The following is a 22101-nucleotide window of genomic DNA, read 5'->3' on the forward strand; positions in this document are numbered from 1 at the left end:
ATGGAAATGAAAAACAGAATCAGCCTTGAAATTTAGAATTCCACCCTCCCCGCATTTTTTAACCTGCTCTAGTGAGATGGGGAGTGGCCCTTTTTTTTTTTTTTTTTAAGAACTTATGGCTGTCATCTAGAGTTATCAGTGAACTACAATGCCTATTGCTGAGAGCTTTTCAGACATTGCAAGCTCTCAACTATAGATGAAGGGACTGTATCTTTTCTGAATTCATAGATTCAATGGATGTAATAAGAAGAAATGCAATTTCATCAAAATGCCAAGCATGAGTGCAAGAAAAATCATGAGAATGAAGTTTGAATGTCTGTGATCAGAATTCCATGATGGATTTTCAGGTTTAATTTATGTATATTTTTAGGTTTATTTATTATGATACATGGAAATCTGATAGAGTTGCTGAAATGTCCTGGAGGCATGTGTAGTCACTGAAAGGCTGTGGGTGTTCCTGAAAAATGCTGGAAAGCCAAAAACTATAATGCTGGAGTCAGTGAAAACTGTGAGAGCTGCTGAAAGTGCTACAATCTAAAAATATATTCTTTTCTGGGCTCTCAAATTATCTTCTCCCCTTTATTATGTACCTTTGGTGACGTGACATTTCAGTCATATACATTTTTGTTGTTCGAAAAGCACTTCACCTAACCAATGTCATATAGCTAGGCAAAATATTTGCAACAAAATTTGAAAACTATGAAATAAGAGGTATAGACATCTTCCAATTTGGAAACATTTAGTTAAAAACCTGAAAAATCTCAATCTTGATAATTGAGTGACTATTGTTCTTTACCCAATTTTCAAGGGCAAAAACTTTGAGATCGTTAGACAAATATTAATTTTCACAAAATCATGCACAATTTCATGAAAAAATATAGATTGTTTTTAACAGTCCTAGTAATCTTCCTAACAAGAACTACCATGTCTAATGTTGTACATACATTACAGACATTGAATAGAATATTCATAAGGCTATTCATACACTTAGGAGTTGTGACTCTAACAGATCCTCACTGCCAACTGGCAAAGCGTTCACTGTCATGTAACAGCAACTTCTATCACACCTGACAAACTCACTACACCTAACACATTACTGTCATAGTATTTATCTATAAAGAATGTCACGCATAGTATCAAATGAAAGCTTATATCATACTGGTCATCTGAAACATTGCAAGATGTATCTGGGGTTCTAATTCAAGAAGTTGTATGCACGTACTAAAAATATGTTTAAACTATGTAACCAGGCACAGTTGATAAACAAAATGCTCCCAGACAAAGGAATGTTGATTTACTGCTTAGATTCTGTGATGTGAATTAAGCAGGATAAGCCAAATATAAACTTATTTGCACCTGAGATAAACTGGAAGAACAAGTTAACAAGAGGATGAGAAAACAGCATGGCGTCAGCACACTAGAGCATAGACAGCAGGGGAAAAGGATCTTAACTGGGGGTGCTCTTCAAAACTATACCTTTTAAAGGTTTGCTGGACTATAAAAGGATGTGAAAAGAACCCCTTTAGTTCTTTGCACTCATGAAAGTTGGATCCTGGTGCTGAGCTGAGAGGGTGCTTTAGGTCAGAGGTTCTCAACCTTTTTCTTTCTGAGCCTCGCCTCCCCTCCTCCCCCCAACTTGCTATAAAAACTCCACGGCCCAGCTGTGCCACAATATATATATTTCTGCATATAAAGCCAGGGCCAGTATTGGGGGTAGCAAGCAGGGCAATTGCCTGGGGCCCCATGCCCCCACGAACTACATTGCTCAGGCTTCAGCTTCAGCCCCATGTGGTGGGGCTTTGACTTTGTGCCCTGGGCCCCAGTGAGTTTAATGCCGGCCCTGCTTGGAGGCCACCTTGAAACCTGCTTGAGGCCCCCTAGGGGGCCCCGGACCTCTGGTTGAGAATGACTGCTTTAGGCGAGAAACTGACCTTCGACAAAGATTTAGCCTGTTGAAAGTTATGATTAGTGTCTTAGAAGATTGTTGTTATACTTTTGTTTTATTTGTAACATCACTGTTTCCATTATTCGTACTCCACACTCACTTGAATCTGTGAATTTCTGTTCTTTGTTAATAAACTTATTTTCTTTTTACTGTAAAGTCATCTCAGTGCTGTGATATCAAGTAGAGTTTGCCTTCTCAGTTGAATCAAATAAGCTGGTGTGTACACTGTGGTCTCTGGAGGCAGCAGACTTGGTAATTACTGTGAGTGCCCAGTGACAGGGACCGGACACTACAGGGGAACACTTCTGGGAAGTTCAGGAACTGGGATACAGCACGCGTTAATCTATAAGGCAAAGTAAGATCTGGCAGAGTTCTGAGAAGTTTGTCTGGGATAGCAAACAGACTGGTGTGACAAGGAGCCATCACCCAGGTTAGCACTAGCAAGTCTCTCTCTCTCTCTCTCACACGCACATAGAGCAGGGGGGGTAACACAGTGATCTATGGTTTTGAATGCCTCAAGAAAGTGTCACAGGAGTATTAAGAAACAACAGCAGTATTCCACTTGCTGAAAAAGGGGTGGTCTCCTCCTCTGAGTCTATTGGATTTTTCCTTTTTGAAAATATCTAAGTATTTTTTAGGGGTGGGATACAGCCAGCAATTCAGGTGTTATACTTACATTAGTTAATCTCAGGGTAGATCAAAATCATTCTTATTCAATTTTTTAATTTAAGGTTAGGATTTAATTTAAGGTTAATATAGGTTTTCTTTTAAAAAATAAACCTATTTAAAATTTAATATGAAAATGACAACTTAGGTCAAGACCTAAATGTATTATAATATATTACAATCATTTTAATTAAGTACAAAAATAATATTAAGTAGCATATGTTTGCTGCCATATTTTAAGGAAAGTCAAACCCCTGGCTGGTAGAAATGGTAGATGGTGGCGTCCATATAGTGAGTGTCATACTCACGATGGTGGGAAGATTTTTCCCACAAAAATCTTTTGTGGAATTTCCAAAAAAATGTTCAGATTCTAGATTCACCCAATCTCCCCTGGAACCTTTACCACGCCATCCCCATCTCTCTGTTCCCTACTATCCCCAAACAGAGCCCAGATTCAACCACATCTCATTAATTCCTCTTGGAAGAGAGTTACTCAGGGCTTTTGTTTTCTCATCTGAATAATTTCAATCCCTTATTTTACATAATCCCTGATATTCATTTCTCTGCATTTCAGCTTGTCCAAAATGCAGCAGCTTACCTTCTCATGGGTGCCCCAGAAATGGGAGCACATTCCCACCATGTTAGATTCATTTATGCATTTCCTCTCCATGTCAGCATCCTGAACAAATAAACTCTTAAGTCTTGATTATTCGCTGTGTACCTTCCCACCCTGACACATACATACACAGAGTGTACTGTGCCAGTAGTGTTATTTCTCTGACTTATCTCCATGCCATTCCCCATACATCTCAAATACTATACTTCTCTTTACCTCCACCCACTACAGCTACCACACTCAGAGAACAGCTCCTTCTTCCATGCTACCCCACTGCCTGGGAGAGCTTCCCTGACCCTAACTGATTCTCTTTTCAAGTTTCCTCATAAGGACCCTTTCTTCTCCCTGGCCTATGACTCCCACCATGTAATAAAACAATCAACTCCAACCCCTCACAACCTAGCAGCTTCCCTTTGCTCAATAGGCTTCCCTGAAACCTGGCCATGGAATCGCTGTTCCCACCCCATCACTATTATCTTCTACATTAGCCTATAGTACACATTTTATTTGCATGTTTGGACTGTAATGATTGTGATGCATTCTGCACGAAAGACACGGTAAACTAAAGTGCATTTCTCATCTTTCTGTTTGTGTATGTACTGAGACTACATGCATCACCATGGTATCTCGGCTCCTATCTTCTTGAATGAAAATTATTTAGGTATATATGATTCTATCCACCTAAAAATACACAACACTAGGTTGGATAGGAATAAATATAATAATATATCATATCATTAATAAACCACTAGGTGGCACTTTACAATTGGATTATAGCAGAGAGTGCCAATTCAAACAAAGTCTTGAAGAACTCTGGGAGGAGGAGTGTTTAATACTTTTCAGTAAAGGACTGGTATACAATAAACAAGATAAAATGAAAGCCATCTGAAAATGAGCCAGTAGGTTGTCAGCTAGGCCATGGTTTGTTTTAAAGTTTGGGAAGCAGTTATATTTTGTACTTGATTTCCACTCACATGGTAATCAGACCATAAGTTGAAGAGGCCTCAGTTCCTATGGGCAACATTTTTCCAGTCCAAACCTCTGAATGCAATACTATGCAGTACAGCATACAGGGCAGTTTACAAACATATCGACAGAAATTATTTCTGCATCTTTTGATATGTAAATGAGAATGAGAGGAAAAGAGAGAAGGGCAAAGAAATTACAGGCTTGGGAACAAAGCAAATTTAGAACAAGCTCACTTAATGCTAATGAAAAGAAGGTGACCACAGCCATAACAGTTCCATACCAGCTTTCTCTGACACTAACTCAGTGTTACTTTGATAGTATCCTTTTATGTCTGCTTTACATTTACTTTGCACAGGGGTAAATGACTGACAATACAGGGTGCGATTCAGATCAGAGGGGGGCTGTGTCACCCTGGCTGGGCAACCTGGGGTGCCTTGCAATGCCTTACTGTTGTAGTGACCAACCTGGACCACTCACAAACAGCTTGCCAGCATGCAGGTCACCCCCATGTTTGTGTAACTGCAGCCTGCCAGTCACACTCTGGATCTCAACAGCCTTGGTTATCCTGCAGGGTAATCCCAACACACCAGAAAAGTATGCCTTGTACTGCCCCGCTCTCTCCCAGACAGTCCAAATACATTAAATCTGTTATTCCTTGAAGGGAATAAAATAACACCTTAAATGGAATTACCCAGACACTTAAGTTAAGCACACTGGATTAGATAAAATAATAAAACAAGTTTATCAACTACAAAGAGAGATTTTAAGTGAGGACAAGTGATGAGGCATAAAAGGCAAAAATGGTTAGAAGAAAATAAAGATAAAAATGCTTTCTAGTGCCGAGCTTAACAAACTATATTAGATTCAAAGGAAAGTTTCTCACCACATGTTTCCAACAGCATTACTGACCAAACTTTCAGGTCAGGACCCCTTCCCCAGAGTCCAATGGCTGTTTCCTTTGTCTTCTCAAGTGTGGAGCATGAGATGGGCAGGGAGAGAGAGGGCAATCTTGGGGTGTTTGCTCCTCTTTTTTAGAGTTTCAGTCCCTCTTTGAAAAGCATTTCCAACTGGGAAGCAAGAGATAGGGGGTCTGGTGGAGGAAGGAGACCTCATACTGTTTCTTTGCTAAGATGCAGATCTCTTTGTCCCTGTCCCCCCTTTCTTGCCAAAGAATGGCTACTTCACAGGTGATGGTCCATCAGCTTTGCTGACCCCTGAATGGGGCATCAGCTTGTCCTTTGTCTTTGAGAAACTGGTTTAGCCGCTCCCCAGACTTATCTGGGAAGCACAGTTTAGTCATGATTTCAGCTTATGTTCAACTCCATATCTTTACACATTAACATTGCTATATGCATTTTACCATGATATTACTGATCCACAAGTTATGAGTTTTCAAATGATACTTCACAAGGCATGCCATGTACAAAGATTATAACAATAGTGTGTAGGATGTGAATACAGGGATGCATTTCATCACAATGACTACACTGAGTGCAAGGCTGTGAACAATTCATGCAATATTGGCTGCAATGCAGTCTTGCACAGTTGTCCTGAATATTTACTAGTCCAGAGAGAATCTGGTTGCCCAACAATACGTAATGGAGTTAAATGAAACAAAAAAAATTTACTTGCTAGTTAATAAAAATTACTAGCCCTTGCAAGTAGAATTTTGCAAGGCTAGACTATAAAACAGATTTCCTTGGTTAAAACAAATAAACTTAAATATAACTTGGCTTTTATTGATCAAAAATACTTCTTTTCTAATGTATCTTTGGACTTAGTCTAATAAATAGAGTTGTTAAAAAAATTCTATTGAAATTTTTTGACCAATTATTGGGTTTTGATCAAATTAAAATTTTCAGAAAAAGTATCTGCTTACCTTGAAATTTTTCAATCTTACATCAGGCAACCAAAACTCCTAAACAAAAATTTTTTGGCAAACAAATATTTTCAATGTGTGGCTGTTCTGGTTTTTTTTACAACAAGTTTAACTATTGAAACCAAAATGAAAACATTAAAATGTCAAGCAAAAATGAAAAAAATGTTTATGGGAAAATTTTCCAGGGAAAATGTCTTCATTTCCTGACCAGCCCTACTTTTAATATTGTTTGGGGATTATAAATATTTGTTTGTATGCCTGAATGGATGAATGTATGCATGAATGGCCTTGAACTTTATCTAGAACATTAGCAGTAGAAAGTCATGCTAAAGATGTTTAAAAGACAGTTTTCCATTGTAATAAAGTTTAGGACTTGCATCTATGATCTTACATCACAATAATTTGGACAATCTTTTAAATACATTCTTTGAATACTAGTGTTATAACAAACACCAAACCTCAACACACATGAACACCGCATATTTAGAAAACTAGTAATGGTAATTTTAGTCTCTTTACTAGCAGTAAATGACTGACAAGTCAGTTCTCTCCTCTGCCTAAAGCTAGCTAGAACATTCAACTAAATGGATGAGTGCAGCCGCCATTCATTCAACTAAATGGATGGTCTTGCAGAGAGAAGCTGAGATAGTTGGACTAATTGGGTTGAGGGCCCACTTAAATTAGCATAGTGTCCTAGAATTGGATGCAATATTGGATATCACTACATCTCTTGGGATTGGACAGCAGGAGATGTAGAAATAAGAACATAAGAAGACCATACTGGGTCAGAACAATGGTCCATCTAGCCAAGTATCCACTCTACTGACAGTGGCCAATGCTAGATGCTTCAGAGGGAATGAACAATTATTAAGTGATCCGGCCCCTGGTGTCTAGTCCCAGCTTCTGGCAATCAGAGGTTTAGGAACACCCGGAGCATGGGCTTGTGTCCTTGACCATCCTGGCTAACAGCCATTGATGAACCTATCCTGACAGATACATATCATCTACATCAGTGGTCCCCAACCTGGATGGTGCACCTCCATAGGGGTGTGTGCAGGAACATTTGGGAAGGCGCAATGGGGCCAGCACCGCTCTGCCCCAGCCCCACCCCCAGGCGCAGCTCTGGCCCCTAACCCCTGGCCGCTGCCCCACTCCTGGCCATGGCCCCAGCCCCGGCCCCCAGGCCCAGCTCCCAACCCCAACCGCGGCTCCAGTCCTCCTCCCGGCCCTGGCTCCTGACCATGGCTCCGGGGGACCACAGAAAGATTCCATTAAGGGTAGGGGGGGATGCAACAGAAAAAGTTAGGGGGGACCACTGATCTATATATTGCTGGTATTTCTAACCACAGACATTCACACTCTCTACTACTGATCTAAAAAAATCAATATTGAAGGCCCTTTCAACAACACTACAATGCATATAGTTCATAAACCAGTGAACTCCCAAATCAGATGTGTGCATACCACCAGAATGTCCATCTCAGAAGAACAGACATAGTTCTGGTAGGCATTTTAATGCCAAGGTCAGCAAATCATGTAACAATCTGTAACATTTCTTACCTCAGCATAGAGCACACTGTTGGTGCTTAACAAATAATAAGAATGAGAATTCACCTACAACTGAGCAGTGCTCAAAAAGGTGCAAAGTTATTTCCTGCTGTCCTGAACCTTTTTAGTCTGATCCTTACAGCCAAGAGCCTTAACAAAAGCGAAGGGACAAATATATAACCACAGATGGGAAATACTTTTTGAGAAAGTAAGATCTGATCCATGGATCTGAATGATCCCTAAATATACATCTACAGTATGTGTGTTCTGAACTGACACCTCAAAGAGAGAATTTACATGTTGCTCAGTTAGAAGGATGATGCTAGGTTCTATAAAGGAAACAGTTAGGAGCTAGAGTCAAAACCCCTCCCTCCTTTTCCCGTGTCCCCAACATAATTTAAACATAACTAGTAATGCATTTCTATTGACCTGCTTTTCTTCATTGCCACAGGCTGATGTCACATTCTGTTTTCTTCCCTACTAAAACTGCTTACTTATCATTGCAATTTCTTAATGACCTTTATGATATGAGGTTTAGAGCAAGGCTGATCATGAGATTTTCTTAATGTAGGAAGGCATTTCAGAGGACTTTTCATTTTTCATTCCACCCATCTTATATCACCACCTTTACCTTAGATACCAGTGAAAAATGCCCCAGAAGTCTATTGTTTGAACTGTATATATGAAGTAAACTATTACAGAAGAAGAGGGCATAAAACAGGACTTTGGAAGTAGGAAAACCACAAGGAAGACAATGATAAAAATATAGCACAAGCCCTGTCCCAGATATAAAGGTGTCTGCACCCTTCAGCAGTCAAGGCCACAGCTGATTAAGTCCTGGAAAATTCTAGCTCTGTTATAGAGGAGCACTTTCTTAGAGCTCCCTTTGAAAGTACTGGGGCCATATTGTGCTATCTAGTCTTAAGTGGAAATGTGATCAGTGGAAAAACCTGCTTAAAAATGGATAATGCAAGAGGTTTCCAACTGCTAATTTTCGATCGGTCAGCTTTCAGTTTAAGACTAAATTTCCCAGGATGCCTTTCATTTAAGCCTCATTTCCCACCAAAATCAGATACAAGCCTCTTCAAAGGGTCATGTTTCTGATGTCCTATTCTGCCCTCAAATAACCATGCACAGCTCCCACCAGAGCTCTTACATATCGCGATGATGGGCAGAGCATGAGGAAGAAAACAGAATAAGATTAGCAGTGAATTAAGCCTCATAAAGAGACAAAACTTTCTAAACAGGTAAATATACTCAGACCCACAAACAATGCTTAAATATTAAAAAAAAAAAAAAAGTAAAACCAAACTGTACAAAACCAACAAGCACCTGGATTTCCTTTCTAAAAAGTAGCAGACTCTCAGAGCCCAGCTCTTAAAGAAAATGATAGAGAAAAAAGAATATGGTGGTACCATGCATTTCTAACTTTCCTGACCTGACAGGGCTACAAAATGAAGATTTATGATGTTCAGTGAATTTTGCCCATATTCATCCATTTCCTCCCACACATGGCCCAATAAGGAAGCAGCCTATTTGGGTTTTATGCATTTGTGTCTCTTGTCTCAGGCAGTTGAGGAAGGACTGGAATGAGCATTGGTGTGGTTATGTGTATGGGCTGTCCCTTATTTTGTGCAGGCCCACTCAGAGATCTAGAGAGGCCCGGGCCACTTCCAGCTCTTGAGGACCTTTGCCATAATAAAAATAAAAAAATGACAAAACATGAAAACAAAATAAGGCACCAAAAAAGAGAGAGACAATTTGAGTATTGTTTTATTTAACAAATGGTTTTTTAGCCTTTTTCTGTGCAAATGCACTAATTATTGAGGAAAAAATCTAGCTTTCGTGCAATGTCACAGTTGATATTAAGCATGGCGAGCCCATTCAAACGTTCTTATCCCATAGTTGAACGGTGATAGTTCTTTACAGGGACAGCTCCAGGCACCAGCGCACCAAACGCGTGCCTGGAGCGGCAAGCCGCGGGGGGCGGCCTGATGGTCGCCGTGAGGGCGGCAGTCAGGCGGCCTTCGGCGGCATGCCTGCGGGAGGTCAGCCGGTCCCGCAGCTTCAGTGGCAATTCGGCGGCAGTATGCCAAAGGCGCAGGACCGGCGGACCTCCCGCAGGCATGCCGCCGAATCCGCGTTACCAGCGGACCTCCCGCAGGCATGCCGCCGAAGGCTGCCTCACTGCCGTGCTTGGCACGGCAAAATACATAGAGCCGCCCCTGGTTCTTTACCTGCTTCAACACATTGAAAGGTGCGTTCACCTGAAGCCACTGATGCAGGCAGACTCACAAAACTATGCAATGCAATTGTGATATTAGGAAACACCCCAGAGAGTCCGAGTTCGAGTATTTCTTGAAGCAATTCCTTTGGGTTGCAATCCAATTTAAAGTTCGTGGAATATATTCATTTGAGGAAGATGACTTCGTCACTGAGATCTTTTGAGATTTCTTTGTTGTACTGTTGCTGAAATTGTTCAGCTGAAGGAAGTAGATCTTCATTACTCAGTCTGTTGAACTGCCAAAGAAACCCAAAAAGGGTACAAATTAGTCGCAGTGAGTCAAATTGACATGTAAGACCTGATTGACTAGAGTCAATGATGACAAGGAAGACAATGACCCTATAACGCTGCTCGGCATCGGATTCAGTAGGTAAGTTGCGATTGGTGGAGAACTCAGATGAAATGCCAATATTTTGTGCTACTAATCTGGATTCAGTCAGAATCGCATCCCATTGTTCATGAATCTGTTGAATGTCATTGATAAGACTTTCAATGTTATCCCTCTCAACATCAAGTGTAGCATTGCGTGCTTCAATTACCAGATTCGTTTGGTGGATCATTGTAAGTAGCTTCATCCACAAAGATGACATCAGAATGCATTCAAATTGGACATGTGCTTCTGAATAGACTGAAGTTCAGTTCGAGCCTGTGCAGTGAGACAGAGATTCTAGCTCATTTAAAGCCATTTTCACTTAATTCACATGCTGAGCAACTGGTTGAACACCATCAATCCGTGCAGACCATCTAGTTTTGGACATCCCATGCAGTGAAACAGGAAGATATTGCTTCAGGATTTCCCACCTTTGTGGACTGCTACTAAAGAGATTGTACATTTGCTGAACAGTTCCGAAGTAAGTAATTGCCTCCTTGCATGATTCAGCACAGTCAACACCAACAAGGTTTAGTGTGTGGTTTCCACAGCTGGAGAAAATACAGTTTGAATTATGCTCAAGCAGAACTGCTTGTACACCTTTGTACTTCCCAGCCATATTAGATCCATTGTCATAGGCTTGATCAATGCAGACTTGAAAATCTAACTTAAAACCTTCTAGAATTCCTAGTACTCGAGCAGCAATTTCTTTTCCAGTTTTCTCCTGAAATTATCAAACAAAATAAACCTTTCTTCAATTGAAAATTTTGAGCTGCTTACAATCTTAACATATCGAATAACCATAGTAGTCTGTTCTTTGTGAGAACAATCTGGAGTGGCATCAACAATGACTGAAAAATACTTGGCATTTCAAATTACATCAAGAATTGTTGTTTGTACGAATGACCCACATAGCTTATTTGGAAGAGTTTTTGTCAGCAGACGAGTAGGGAAAGCATGATTATAAGCATTTCATGGAATGTTACTTGGAATTTCAAAACAACTAATTTGAAAAAAAGATTGCATTTGGGCAGCATTGCTCTTGTCAATAATTCCAATGTCAGTCACAGTCAAACCTGTAGTACTCATGACTTGCTCTTGCTGCGTAAGATCTACATCTTCCTGTTGCTGCTGAGTTTCTTGATCATACACAGGATATTCTGCTGCATCTGTTACTGTTGGCACATCTCCTTCTTGACTACTATCCTCATGTTCAGGTATTGGCATTGAAATATCACTTGTTGCAATTACGGAGTTTTCATTATCTGTAGCATTGTTTGTTGGGTAAGGTGTGTTTTCCAGTGGTTTGAGAAATGAAGTTATTGGCTTTGAGCTCTTAGCGAAAATAACTGAGTGAAGCAGCATCTATCTCTTGCTTGCATCACTTTCAAATCTCCTCTTCATAGTGATCTATCTGGTCAATATGTAGCCTATCCACACTTGAAATATTCTGCTGTAAATAAGTAGCTTATCTACACTTGAAATCTTCTACTGTAAACATGTACACAAATGCTGAAAAGACTTAAAACGAAGGAATACTAATTAAGAACACAAAAACAATCAGATAGGTTATTATCCTTATCACTGAATCAAAACTCAAGCATGCAAAATATAATATAACAGGCTGAGCTGAAGATGAAGGGATGACATATATATATATATATAGTAAACACAGACATGGATACAGACAGAGGGATAATGTCCAAAAATTTCAAACATGTGTCCTCACGAAAGTCACTGTACAAGATTGTCCTCACAAATTTTCACCTTGAATCTGGGCCTTTAGACTATGAAAGCCTATGATGATGGCCAAGCTACCAGGCTAGGGCTCAACCAAACAACCAGTCACCTCTTTTAGCTACCATATAAAGATAATAATGAGGCATTCTCACACATAAATAATTCCTTAGTCAACTAGACGTAAAACTATAAAGACACTAAATTGTAAGAATTATCTACCTTTCAACACTCACTTGATCCAGCACCAACCACTAGTAGTGCTTTGTTTTTATAATCAGCTGATCTGAGAGGACACGTTCATCACGGTCTAATCTTGTGCCATCAGAACCGATATATTTTTATTAATATTTATGAACATTTTTAACTCTTTAATATGACAAAATCTATATCAGTTAACAAAAAAATTATGTCTTTTACCAAATCACATCTCTCATTTGCTTAAATTTGCAGCTCTAAGCTGAGAGAGTGTGTCACATTTTGGTCCGATAGGGATGTGCATAAAAACAAGTTGCGAAACTTATCAAATGCCAAAAAATTAACAAGTGTCTAAATTTGAGGCCCACTTTGAGCTTGAGGCCCAGGCCAAATGGCCCTCTGGCCCTGATTTTGTGTGGTTTAACCCATGGCATATGTGTCCAGAGTATAGGACAGGCAACTAAAACTATATTTTATAATGCAAATAAATAATCAAAATGATAGTTTTCATTTAGATAAATTAATCATTTTAACAATATGCCAAAGGATGTGGTGGAGTCTCTATCACTAAAAATCTTCAAATCAGTATCTTCGATACTTTCTAAAAGATATGCTCTAGTTATTAGCTCTGGTACAATTCTAAGGCCAGTGTTATGTGAGAAGTCAAATAAGATGATCACAACGGTTCTTCTGGTCTTAAAATCTATGAATAAATTAGAGCATCTTTTTGCTTGTTCTTTTGTTTTTCTATTACCCACTGCACTTTGAAATTTCTCTTTGAAATGTTCGTAAAAGTTCTCTGTGAAAATTCCTTCCAAAGCTGTTTTCTATCTTTCCATCTAGACACCTTCCTGGAGATTAGATGCCACATCAAAGATTAAAAATTTTAACTGGCATATGAGTTTCACAAAACACATTTGGGAAGCAACATCTGAAACTATTGATTTAAAAAAGTGTCTAGCCACAAAGCCCAAAATCAAAGAGAAATTCAGACTTCAGGTTTTTTTTTTTAAATAACTAAATCTTTATCGGGGTTTTTTTTTTGTACAGAAAAGTATGATACACAGCCTAATTATCTAATACTTTTAACTTTTCTAATCTAGCTCTAACATCTTTGACCTTGACAGTCATTCTCTCTCTTTTACAAGGTTAATTAAAGGTGCACAGATATGGATCTATTGCTTTAGAACTGTGTGAAATGTTAAACCCACAGCAACAACAGCAATTTGCCACTGGCTTGTTTTAAGATTTTTAAAAAGTAATTTTTTATTTGGTATAGGTTTTTTCCCCTTGGATTTTTGTATGAGGTCAAATAAGTGGGCAATAGGTGATAGGATATTTTGTAGATAGTCTGTTTGGTCTAAGTGGAACACAGGATCAGGCCTGCCGACAGGGGAGGGGAGGGGAAGGGGGCACAATCCCAGAAGTGATGAATTTGTTACTTCCACCCTCGGCCCCATCCCCCCTAGTGACGGCCCTGGTCCTGGGGCCCGGAATTTCTGTCGACAGGCCTGCACAGGATCCATGTTGTTAGCATAAACTGTGGATTTGTTCAAAGGTAGTATTTATAGTATTTATACAGCGTTCAACTAACAGAGGGCATGGTTCACAATATTGATTTGTTGACCCATGAAGACCACAGGATCTTCCAGGACTCCACAACCAAAGATTATGGGTATAACACAGAAATTACTGGCAGGTGCTATGTATGGCCTGTGTTGAGCAGGCGGTCAGACTAGACAACTGTAATGGTCTTTCTGACCTACCAAAAAAAAAAATCATGAATCTATTTTTCTTCTCCCTCTCACTGCTGATACACTTTCAGGCAAAAGGAGACGCTGCCTCTCCCAAAGGGAATGGAGGCCTACCCTAACCAATCTCATCACCATGTATGGCAATCAGATTCTGGAGAACTGTGCCCAGAGACTCGGGGCTCAATCCTATGCCCATTTATGTCAGTGGAAAAATTCCCACTGACTTCAGTAGTGCAGGCTCAGTGAGTTTTTATTCCCCAAGTGGGAGTGAGATCCTCCATTGCTGACTAAATTTCAGTCAATGGGGATACGCAGTGTTGTTGGAGCCATGTCAGTCCCAGGATATTAGAGACAAGGTGGGTGAGGTAATATTTTTTATTGGACCAGCTTGTTTCTCTCACCAACAGAAGTTGGTCCAATAAAAGATATTACCTCACCCACCTTGCCAGTCAATGGGGAAGAATTTTAACATTATTATGGCCTTGGTGTGACAGGCAGCAGATACCAAGGTCAGTCAGAAAGATGAAGCAAGGGCCATGTAGCCAGCCCTCCTGTTCAAAATAAGAGAAATACTTTGTATTAATTTATTTTATTTAAATAAACTTTAGAAGTTTGATTCAAGTTTAGGGCAAAGGTTTCAGGCAGTTCTTATTTTAACAAAGCCAACTAGCCCATCTCTAATTAAAACCATTTGAATACAGTGTTCTTATCAGTTAAGTAAATTGCAACGACTGGTGTGTGTGTGTGTGTTGCCTTCCTGCTTATTGCTTCCTGTTCCTGTTTGTTTCTTGGTTCCTGCTTCCTGAACAAAGTGTTCCAATTTGTGTGCGTGCACGCGCATAGCGTTGGGGGCAGTGATGAGCTGCCAAAATCTTAACAACCAGTTCCCTATAAAAAGTTCTGATTTAAGGGATGTGTCACAGTATGTATTTTTTGTACCTTTCTCGATAAGAAGTGGCAATGCATTGAGTCATTGGGAGTCATACTTATCAATAAAAAACATAAAAAACATTTGTACATGTTTATTACAATAGAAACAAAGTATTGCTTTATTAAACGAATTTAAAATACATTTGAAAAGAAGAAAATATAAAGAAGAGATGTATGAGTAAGCAAACGATAATAATATTTAAGAATGAAATGCCTATTATTCTTGTATTTTAAAATATTACATGTGAACTACTTAAGTTATTAAAAATAAAAAGTGTAATATATTCGTGTTGAAGTATACAATGCAACAAACAATACACCTCTACCCCGCTATAACGCTGTCCTTGGGAGCCAAAAAATCTTACCACATTATAGGTGAAACTGCATTATATCGAACTTGCTTTGATCCACCGGAATGCGCAGCCCCGCCCCCCTGGAGTGCTGCTTTACCGCGTTATATCCGAATTCGTGTTATATCGGGTTGCGTTATATCGGTGTATTTTAAAGAATATTTAAGTACATTATTTATTACTAATTAGGTAGTAATTTTCCAAATGGCTTCTTGATCTTCTCCATAATCTTTGGTGTTGGATCCACAAACTCTGGTATCTAATGCGGATCGATGACTTCTCATCCATGATTTAACATATGGTATTGGGTTCCAGGAACTTAGTGGTTTTCCCAACAAATTGATGGTCATAAAGCTTGAGATATGTTTAATTGTTAAATTCACCCTTTTATCACTACAAATAATATTCATCAACAAAAAAAGCTCTTTCTTCTTCTGCAGAACTAATTGCAATTGTGTTCATAATTTGCTTTGCTTTCCTTATGGTTTCCGGATCAGGAAGATTTTTTGATTGAATGTTATTCTCTACATAGTCACGAAAATCATTTAAATTGACTACAAATTTTATGAATTTATTTAATTCGTGCACTTTTTCTTCTCCTGATTTCCAAGGTAACCTGACTTCTTCAATATTCCATGAAGTGGGATCCATAACATTGAATAATTCAACTATTTTAGGTGTATTACTAGAATGACCTAAATTATCTTCTTTATATTTAATGTGATTTTTGTTTAATAATCTTGCCTTCATTTTTTCAATAATACACTCTATTACTTTGTCTCGTGGCAGTGATTTAAACCTTACATTATCTTCAAATTCTATGCATTTAAAAGCATCACTTTCTATCATTTCATTAATTTTATTTTCGTGTATATCAAAACTATCTTTTAATTGTATGAAAAAAATCAATCGTTCGTTTGATTAGCTTATCTGCCTTTGTTAAACTCAATTGTCTCGCTTGCAGTGCATTTGATAATAATGCAAGTTCATCCAAAATGTCAATCATTAATGCCAAGTCTTTTAAAAATTGTTTGTTTTTCAATCTTTCTTCCATGCCAGAAAATTTCTTATTTTTGGAAAAATAAATATAAAGAGCTGGATAAGCCTTCCAGACCACTTTGACAGCTCTAAGGCTACAAGAAGCCCATCATGGACCAAAAACACGGCCTATTTTGATGCTTTCAATATATAGTTCTTCAGAAATTTGTTTAAGTTCAAACTGACTTTTATTTGACTGATGAAAAATTGCATAAATCTTGTCCAAAAAAATCTTGAAATAGCTTATTTCATTGATATCATTTATAGCATCATCTAAGGCCAGTTGTAGCCAATGATTCAAACAATGCCAAATTATGATGTTTGGAAAATCTTGAATCAGTCTTGTAGAAACTCCAAATTTATGTCCAAGCATGGTGCTCGCGCCATCAGAACAAAATCCGATTAAATTTTTCTTTAAATATTCTGTGTCAAATCCTGTATCGGTTAACATATTTCTCAAAGTATTATAAATATTTTCTGCTTTTGTTGAGTCTAATTCCATTAAACTGAGAAAAATTGTTGGTGAAGAATCTTGTAATTACAAGCACAGTTTTACCTGAAATTGTAGAAGCTTCATCAATAATAATACAAATCTTTGAATTGTTTTAGATGATTTTAATAAAAATGTGTTTTCTTATTAATTCAGCAATATGCTCTACGATTCTGATGGCTGAAAATCGAGAATGTAGGCAGTTCCCTAAATCGGTTTCATTCTTAATTTGTAGCTCTACTTCATCCTCCATATCTGACATTGGTCGTTTTCTTTTTACTGTAAGCTGTAAACTATGTTGAAAATTTTGCTGGTTATTGCAATATTTTTTTCAGTAAGTTTATCAATCACTGTAGTGAGAGGTTCTTTTTTAGATTCATTTAAAATATTTATAACTCTCAAATGAGAGCTTGATTCGAAATGTTCCTTCATTTCTTTTCTTAATGAAGCTTGCTGAACTTTTTTATCAGTTCCAGATGCTTTAATAGTACACTTTTGCCATTCCGAAGAAACGTGTAAAGATTTTCCTCCAAAGACCCCCAAATGTGACGTATTTGCACAGTGGGAACAGCCAAGCTTTTTGCCTTCAATTATCAAGCCATTATATTTCTTTAAAAAAATATTGTGCCTGCTCGGAAGTCCAACAATTGGGTACTAAATTTTCACAATCATGTAAATACTCTTCTATTGCGGACACATTTTCAGATGATTCAACATTTAAGATATTTTCATCACCAAAATTATTGTCATCGGCATTTTCAGTATTTAAATCATTATTTTCACTACTAGAATTACTGACTAATGATTTTGTCATTTTATTGGAAAACCAGTCACCAATGCTTTTCTGGCATTTCATTATGAAGGGTAAATAATATTGAATAGAAAACTTTAATCTTCGAATAACAGTCCAGTTAGTATTAAACACTAAAATATCACATGCAATTTACTAGAAACAAACAGACTGACTATGACTCACTGGTTGTGTTGAATTGTATAGAAAACAGTTGAGCAAGTGCACGAACAAGGCAAGTGCGACCCCTGTTAATAAAATAATAAACTAGACGTTTGTCTTGTGTCAGCACGAACTTGGATGCGACCGAGTCACAGCCTGCGATGACATTAGACACGCACGCGCATAGCAACATAAATCTTGATTTATCTGTTGTAGAAACGGCTCTTTAACTGCTAGAATTTCGCGTCCCTTTGCATTTGAAGTTTATTTTGTACACCGTATTATTTTCTACACCGTTTTATAAGATTAAGATTATTCGGTTTTAAGTTCATTTTATAACATTTGTTTTCATAACAATTTTTAACAACCGGTTCTAAAACTGCTTCAAAATTTAACAACTGGTTCGCGTGAACCGGTGTGAACCGGCTCCAGCTAAGCACTGGTTGGGGGTATGTAGTCACTCAAGGCCTGCTGCTATATGCCTGTCATTTGGACTGTTATGTTTTGTTCATACTGTTGCTGACTTAACTGGTTCGCGGTTATTACATGTTTTGATTGACAACCTACGTTGCTTCAATTTCCTGGTGTTTTGGGATTGCTGTTTTGGAGTGCATCAGAGCGTAACACAAATGTGAAGGGTGTGTATGTCTGAGTATAGAAGATTCCTTAAACTAGGATATTTTGTTCATGAACAGAGACAGTTTATTGGTGCATCAAGGACACACATATAACAAATATTTCTGGATATGCAAGTGAGTATTATTAGCCTAGGGGTGCCATTTGGCCAGTTTCTTGGTAGAAGTTACCTTTAACATCAGTTGTAGACATAAATTATCCAAGGGTGTCAAAACATACACCCCATAAACTGGATTCATTCCCCTGGATGTATTCTCCAGCCTAGCACTTAATTACATGTGCAAGCCCATCTTCCACCGCTGGGTCCCCTCTGCCCCACTGCACTGAATCAGTACTGTCAGAAGTACTGCTTCCTTGCAAGGCGTGAGGAGAAGCATGCAGATTCCTTTTGGGAAACCACCACCGTAAAATGGTAGGAAGGCTTGAACAACCTGTTGAAAGGAAACCCCTCAGAAAAGTCAAAGCATCACATTAGCACTTCCTCTCCAAAAGCCAAAGGCAGCTGAAATTCACAGCAGGGATCTCCTCCTTGGACCAGCCCAGCAACAGTGAACAGCACAACTGGATTTAGAAGTTAACTAAGTTGGGATTTTTAAATAGCTCATAGTGAATTTATTAATTTAAGATTAATTATTTAAGTAGGCCTAGTAATCATTTCACCATTTGGCTATGCACTAGTATTTTTCATGTAACATTTAACACTTCCTTTAACACTTATTTCCCTAAAACAATTTCACTATGAATATAGAATCTAGGAGTAGATGAATGATTTCAGTGGGAATTTTCTTGGAACAGATATCAATGTCCATGACAGTCACTGTTATTAAAACTGCACTTCTTCTAATGCCTGAGCCAGATTAATCAAAAGGAGAAATGATAGAAAAATATACTGCTTTTGACTGTGTTAGTGCAGGCAAATGCATATTTGAATATATACTCTAGGAGTCACACACTGAAATCTAAGAGACCTCCAGGGGATCACGAAATAGGGGTCATAGTAAAGGGACGTTGCTGACACCTGGCAGTTTGGCAAGTTTTGCGGCGTTGAATCCCACAGAGATTGCACAGGGGAGAAGAAACGCATTATGCACCACATGGCTCAATCAGAGGGAAATCCCCATTCCATTATGGGAGATGTAGTCCTCGAGGGAGCCCAGCCCATAAGAGGGAATTGGGCCTGAACTACAATTCCACAAGGCCATGTGCTGATAGGGAAATGCAGTTTCATGTTTTGTTGAACTGATTCAAAATGAAATGCACTGTGCCAGATAAAAAATGAAATATTTCAATTCAGAATATTTAATTTCAATTTTCTCAACTGAAAATAAAAAAATTTCCCCATGAAAAATTTTGATTTTGTGGAAACTGCAAAATTCCTAGCCAGCTCTAGAAATGAACTTTTTACCACAAGGTAATAGCGGTTTTCCCTCTCAGAGCCTCCCTGGAACCCATTGTCTTCTAAACTCCCAAGTTCATCTCAAGCGTCCCAAAGGGTGTATAGGGGTCTGTGCAAAAAAGAGGTTTTTATGGCAGCACTTTGCCCTTTTCATCAACAGAGGGAGTAGAGAACTCTTTCCCCTCTGGAGCTTCTGGCCATAGGGCTTATACAAATATAATATAACACTAATAATTGTAATGAAAATATAAATATAATAAACATATTCTTCCAGCTGAGAAACACCTTACCTACAAATGATAATAAATTGTTTTTTTTTTTTTAAACAAAGTTCTTACTCAGGACTTCCATTCTAGGTACTTTAATGCTACAATCTGCTTTTCCTTTGCATCACTAGATTATTTATTGTTTTCACACTGAAAATGCCAGGGTACATTTCTTACCTTCATACTGAAAAGTATGTTTGCTCTGTGAACTGGTGACCTTGTCAGAGGCCCCTACTTCAAGGAAAATGTCATACATTTTTATTTGTTTTCTGATCATCTTATCTTCCACTCACATTACAACTGCAGAGAAAATCCCCTAAAAGCTTAAAACTGAAAAAAAAAATGCAACTGGTCTCCTTCTCACGAAATCTAATTATAGGTTACTTTCTTTCTCCTTTCTCCTCCACCTAGGTACAGTAAGCTGGATGTGTATATTTTAAACGTTATTGTATCCAGAAAATTGGGGGGGGAAGGCGTTTCTCTTAATAAAACTGTGAGGTCCAAGTTCACCCGTGGCATAACTCCATAGATTTCAATGGAGATACATCAAGGATGAATTCAATCCTGTATCTGAATTGCCATGTGCATCAGAACGTTAATTAGGTCTCTCATCCTTAGTTTTTATTTTCAATACGAAGTCAGCATGAATTATCCAATTCATAAAAAGTACAGTCACAGCACAAATAAATTCTGAAAATGTAATTTTAACTGTCAAAGAAGTTCAACAGTGCTGATGAATAGGGATTTTTTCTTTACAAGCTGTCTGTGCATTGCAGCACATCTTTTTCTTACCTTTAAACGCCACTGTTTTGCCACTGTTTAGAAGTTCCATACATCTTATTTCCTCCTCATGAATCTCCAGCTGAAATCTGCATTCTGGGTGGATGCCATTCACCTGTTTAAAATGAACAAACAGGCCTGGGTCTTAAAGCTTTTTAATTAAAATGATCCATAATGGATGCAACTACCAATCAAAGAATTCACAATTTGTATTCATTATTTTAAGCCCTTAAGAGTGTGCTAGGGACAGTCCTTTCTCAAAGTTTATGCATTTTAGCTTTTCAAAATGAAACATTAATATAATGCTCTTCCATAAAAAGAAGTCCTCTTCAACTCCTTTCTGAAGCATTCCAAAACCAACATTGCCATTTACAAAAAAGAGCCCTTGACAACATAGTGTATTTACCAATGTTCTTCTGAGAAACTTTCCCTCCACCCTACAGAAAGACAGTGTGTCAATCTGTACTCCAATATAACATCCTTAATGGGGCGACAAGTACATTTTTGATCTTTTAAAGAAAGCTGCTTCAGATTAGAAAAGCTGAATTTGCATCAGTATGTGTGTCAAGCAATCAAACTGCACCATCTTTAATGTAATAACATTTGCTTTTCTTTGTCATAGTGTGACCATTACCTTCTGGGGGTCACAATACTTCATTACCGATTCTTTGATTTAAGCAAGTAGTATGCAGTGGGAAACTCAGTTTAAAACAGAGCTGTGTTGTTATCATTATTCATCCTTTGCTTATAGTACTGCCCACAATACGCCAGGCACTTTCAAGACAGAAGGGAGGGTCCCTGCTCATGAGCACAGACTGTTAGGTAGATAGAGGCTAGAGGAAGGGGAACAACAAATAGAGATTTTTTTTATTCAAGTCAATGAGATTCATGGCAGGCAGCACAGTAGGAGAACTGGAGGAATGAACTCAAGAAGCTCACACGATGCACAGGAGTCTGCACGGAACAGGTGACTGTGCAATACATTGACAAGCATTAGGGTAAGGGTGGAAATGTTGGCAGAGTTGAGGGGGTACGGACAACAGAAAATATTTATAATACATTTATAATAATAATACATTTTAGTCTTTAGGAATACAGCAGCAAGATTAAGCAAATGAAACAAAATTATAAGGCAGTAAGACTTTGCTGAACTGTTCAATCATGTGCACATTTTGTAATTCACACACAAAGTGATGGTCTCTCTCTCTCCCCTTGTCAGCAAAGATTTAATAATAGAGTCCTGTAATGAGGTCTAATTTACAAAACACCATTACTTTTGCATAATATTAGAACATCA

The 22101-nt window shown here is 38.3% G+C and overlaps 1 protein-coding gene across 1 annotated transcript in view; it reads right to left on the reverse strand.

Annotated features, from left to right (window-relative positions):
* VIPR2 (vasoactive intestinal peptide receptor 2) overlaps positions 1–22101 on the reverse strand; it is a 100536-nt gene that overhangs the window by 72873 nt on the left and 5562 nt on the right. The window contains exon 2 of the mRNA XM_026652146.1: positions 20817–20919. Within this exon, the coding sequence (XP_026507931.1) occupies positions 20817–20919 (103 nt within the window). The remainder of the gene's footprint in view (positions 1–20816; positions 20920–22101) is intronic.

This window comes from Terrapene carolina, unplaced genomic scaffold, assembly GCF_002925995.2.
Source record: "Terrapene carolina triunguis isolate 2854851 unplaced genomic scaffold, T_m_triunguis-2.0 Scaffold111, whole genome shotgun sequence".
Classification (NCBI taxonomy): Eukaryota; Metazoa; Chordata; order Testudines; family Emydidae; genus Terrapene; species Terrapene triunguis.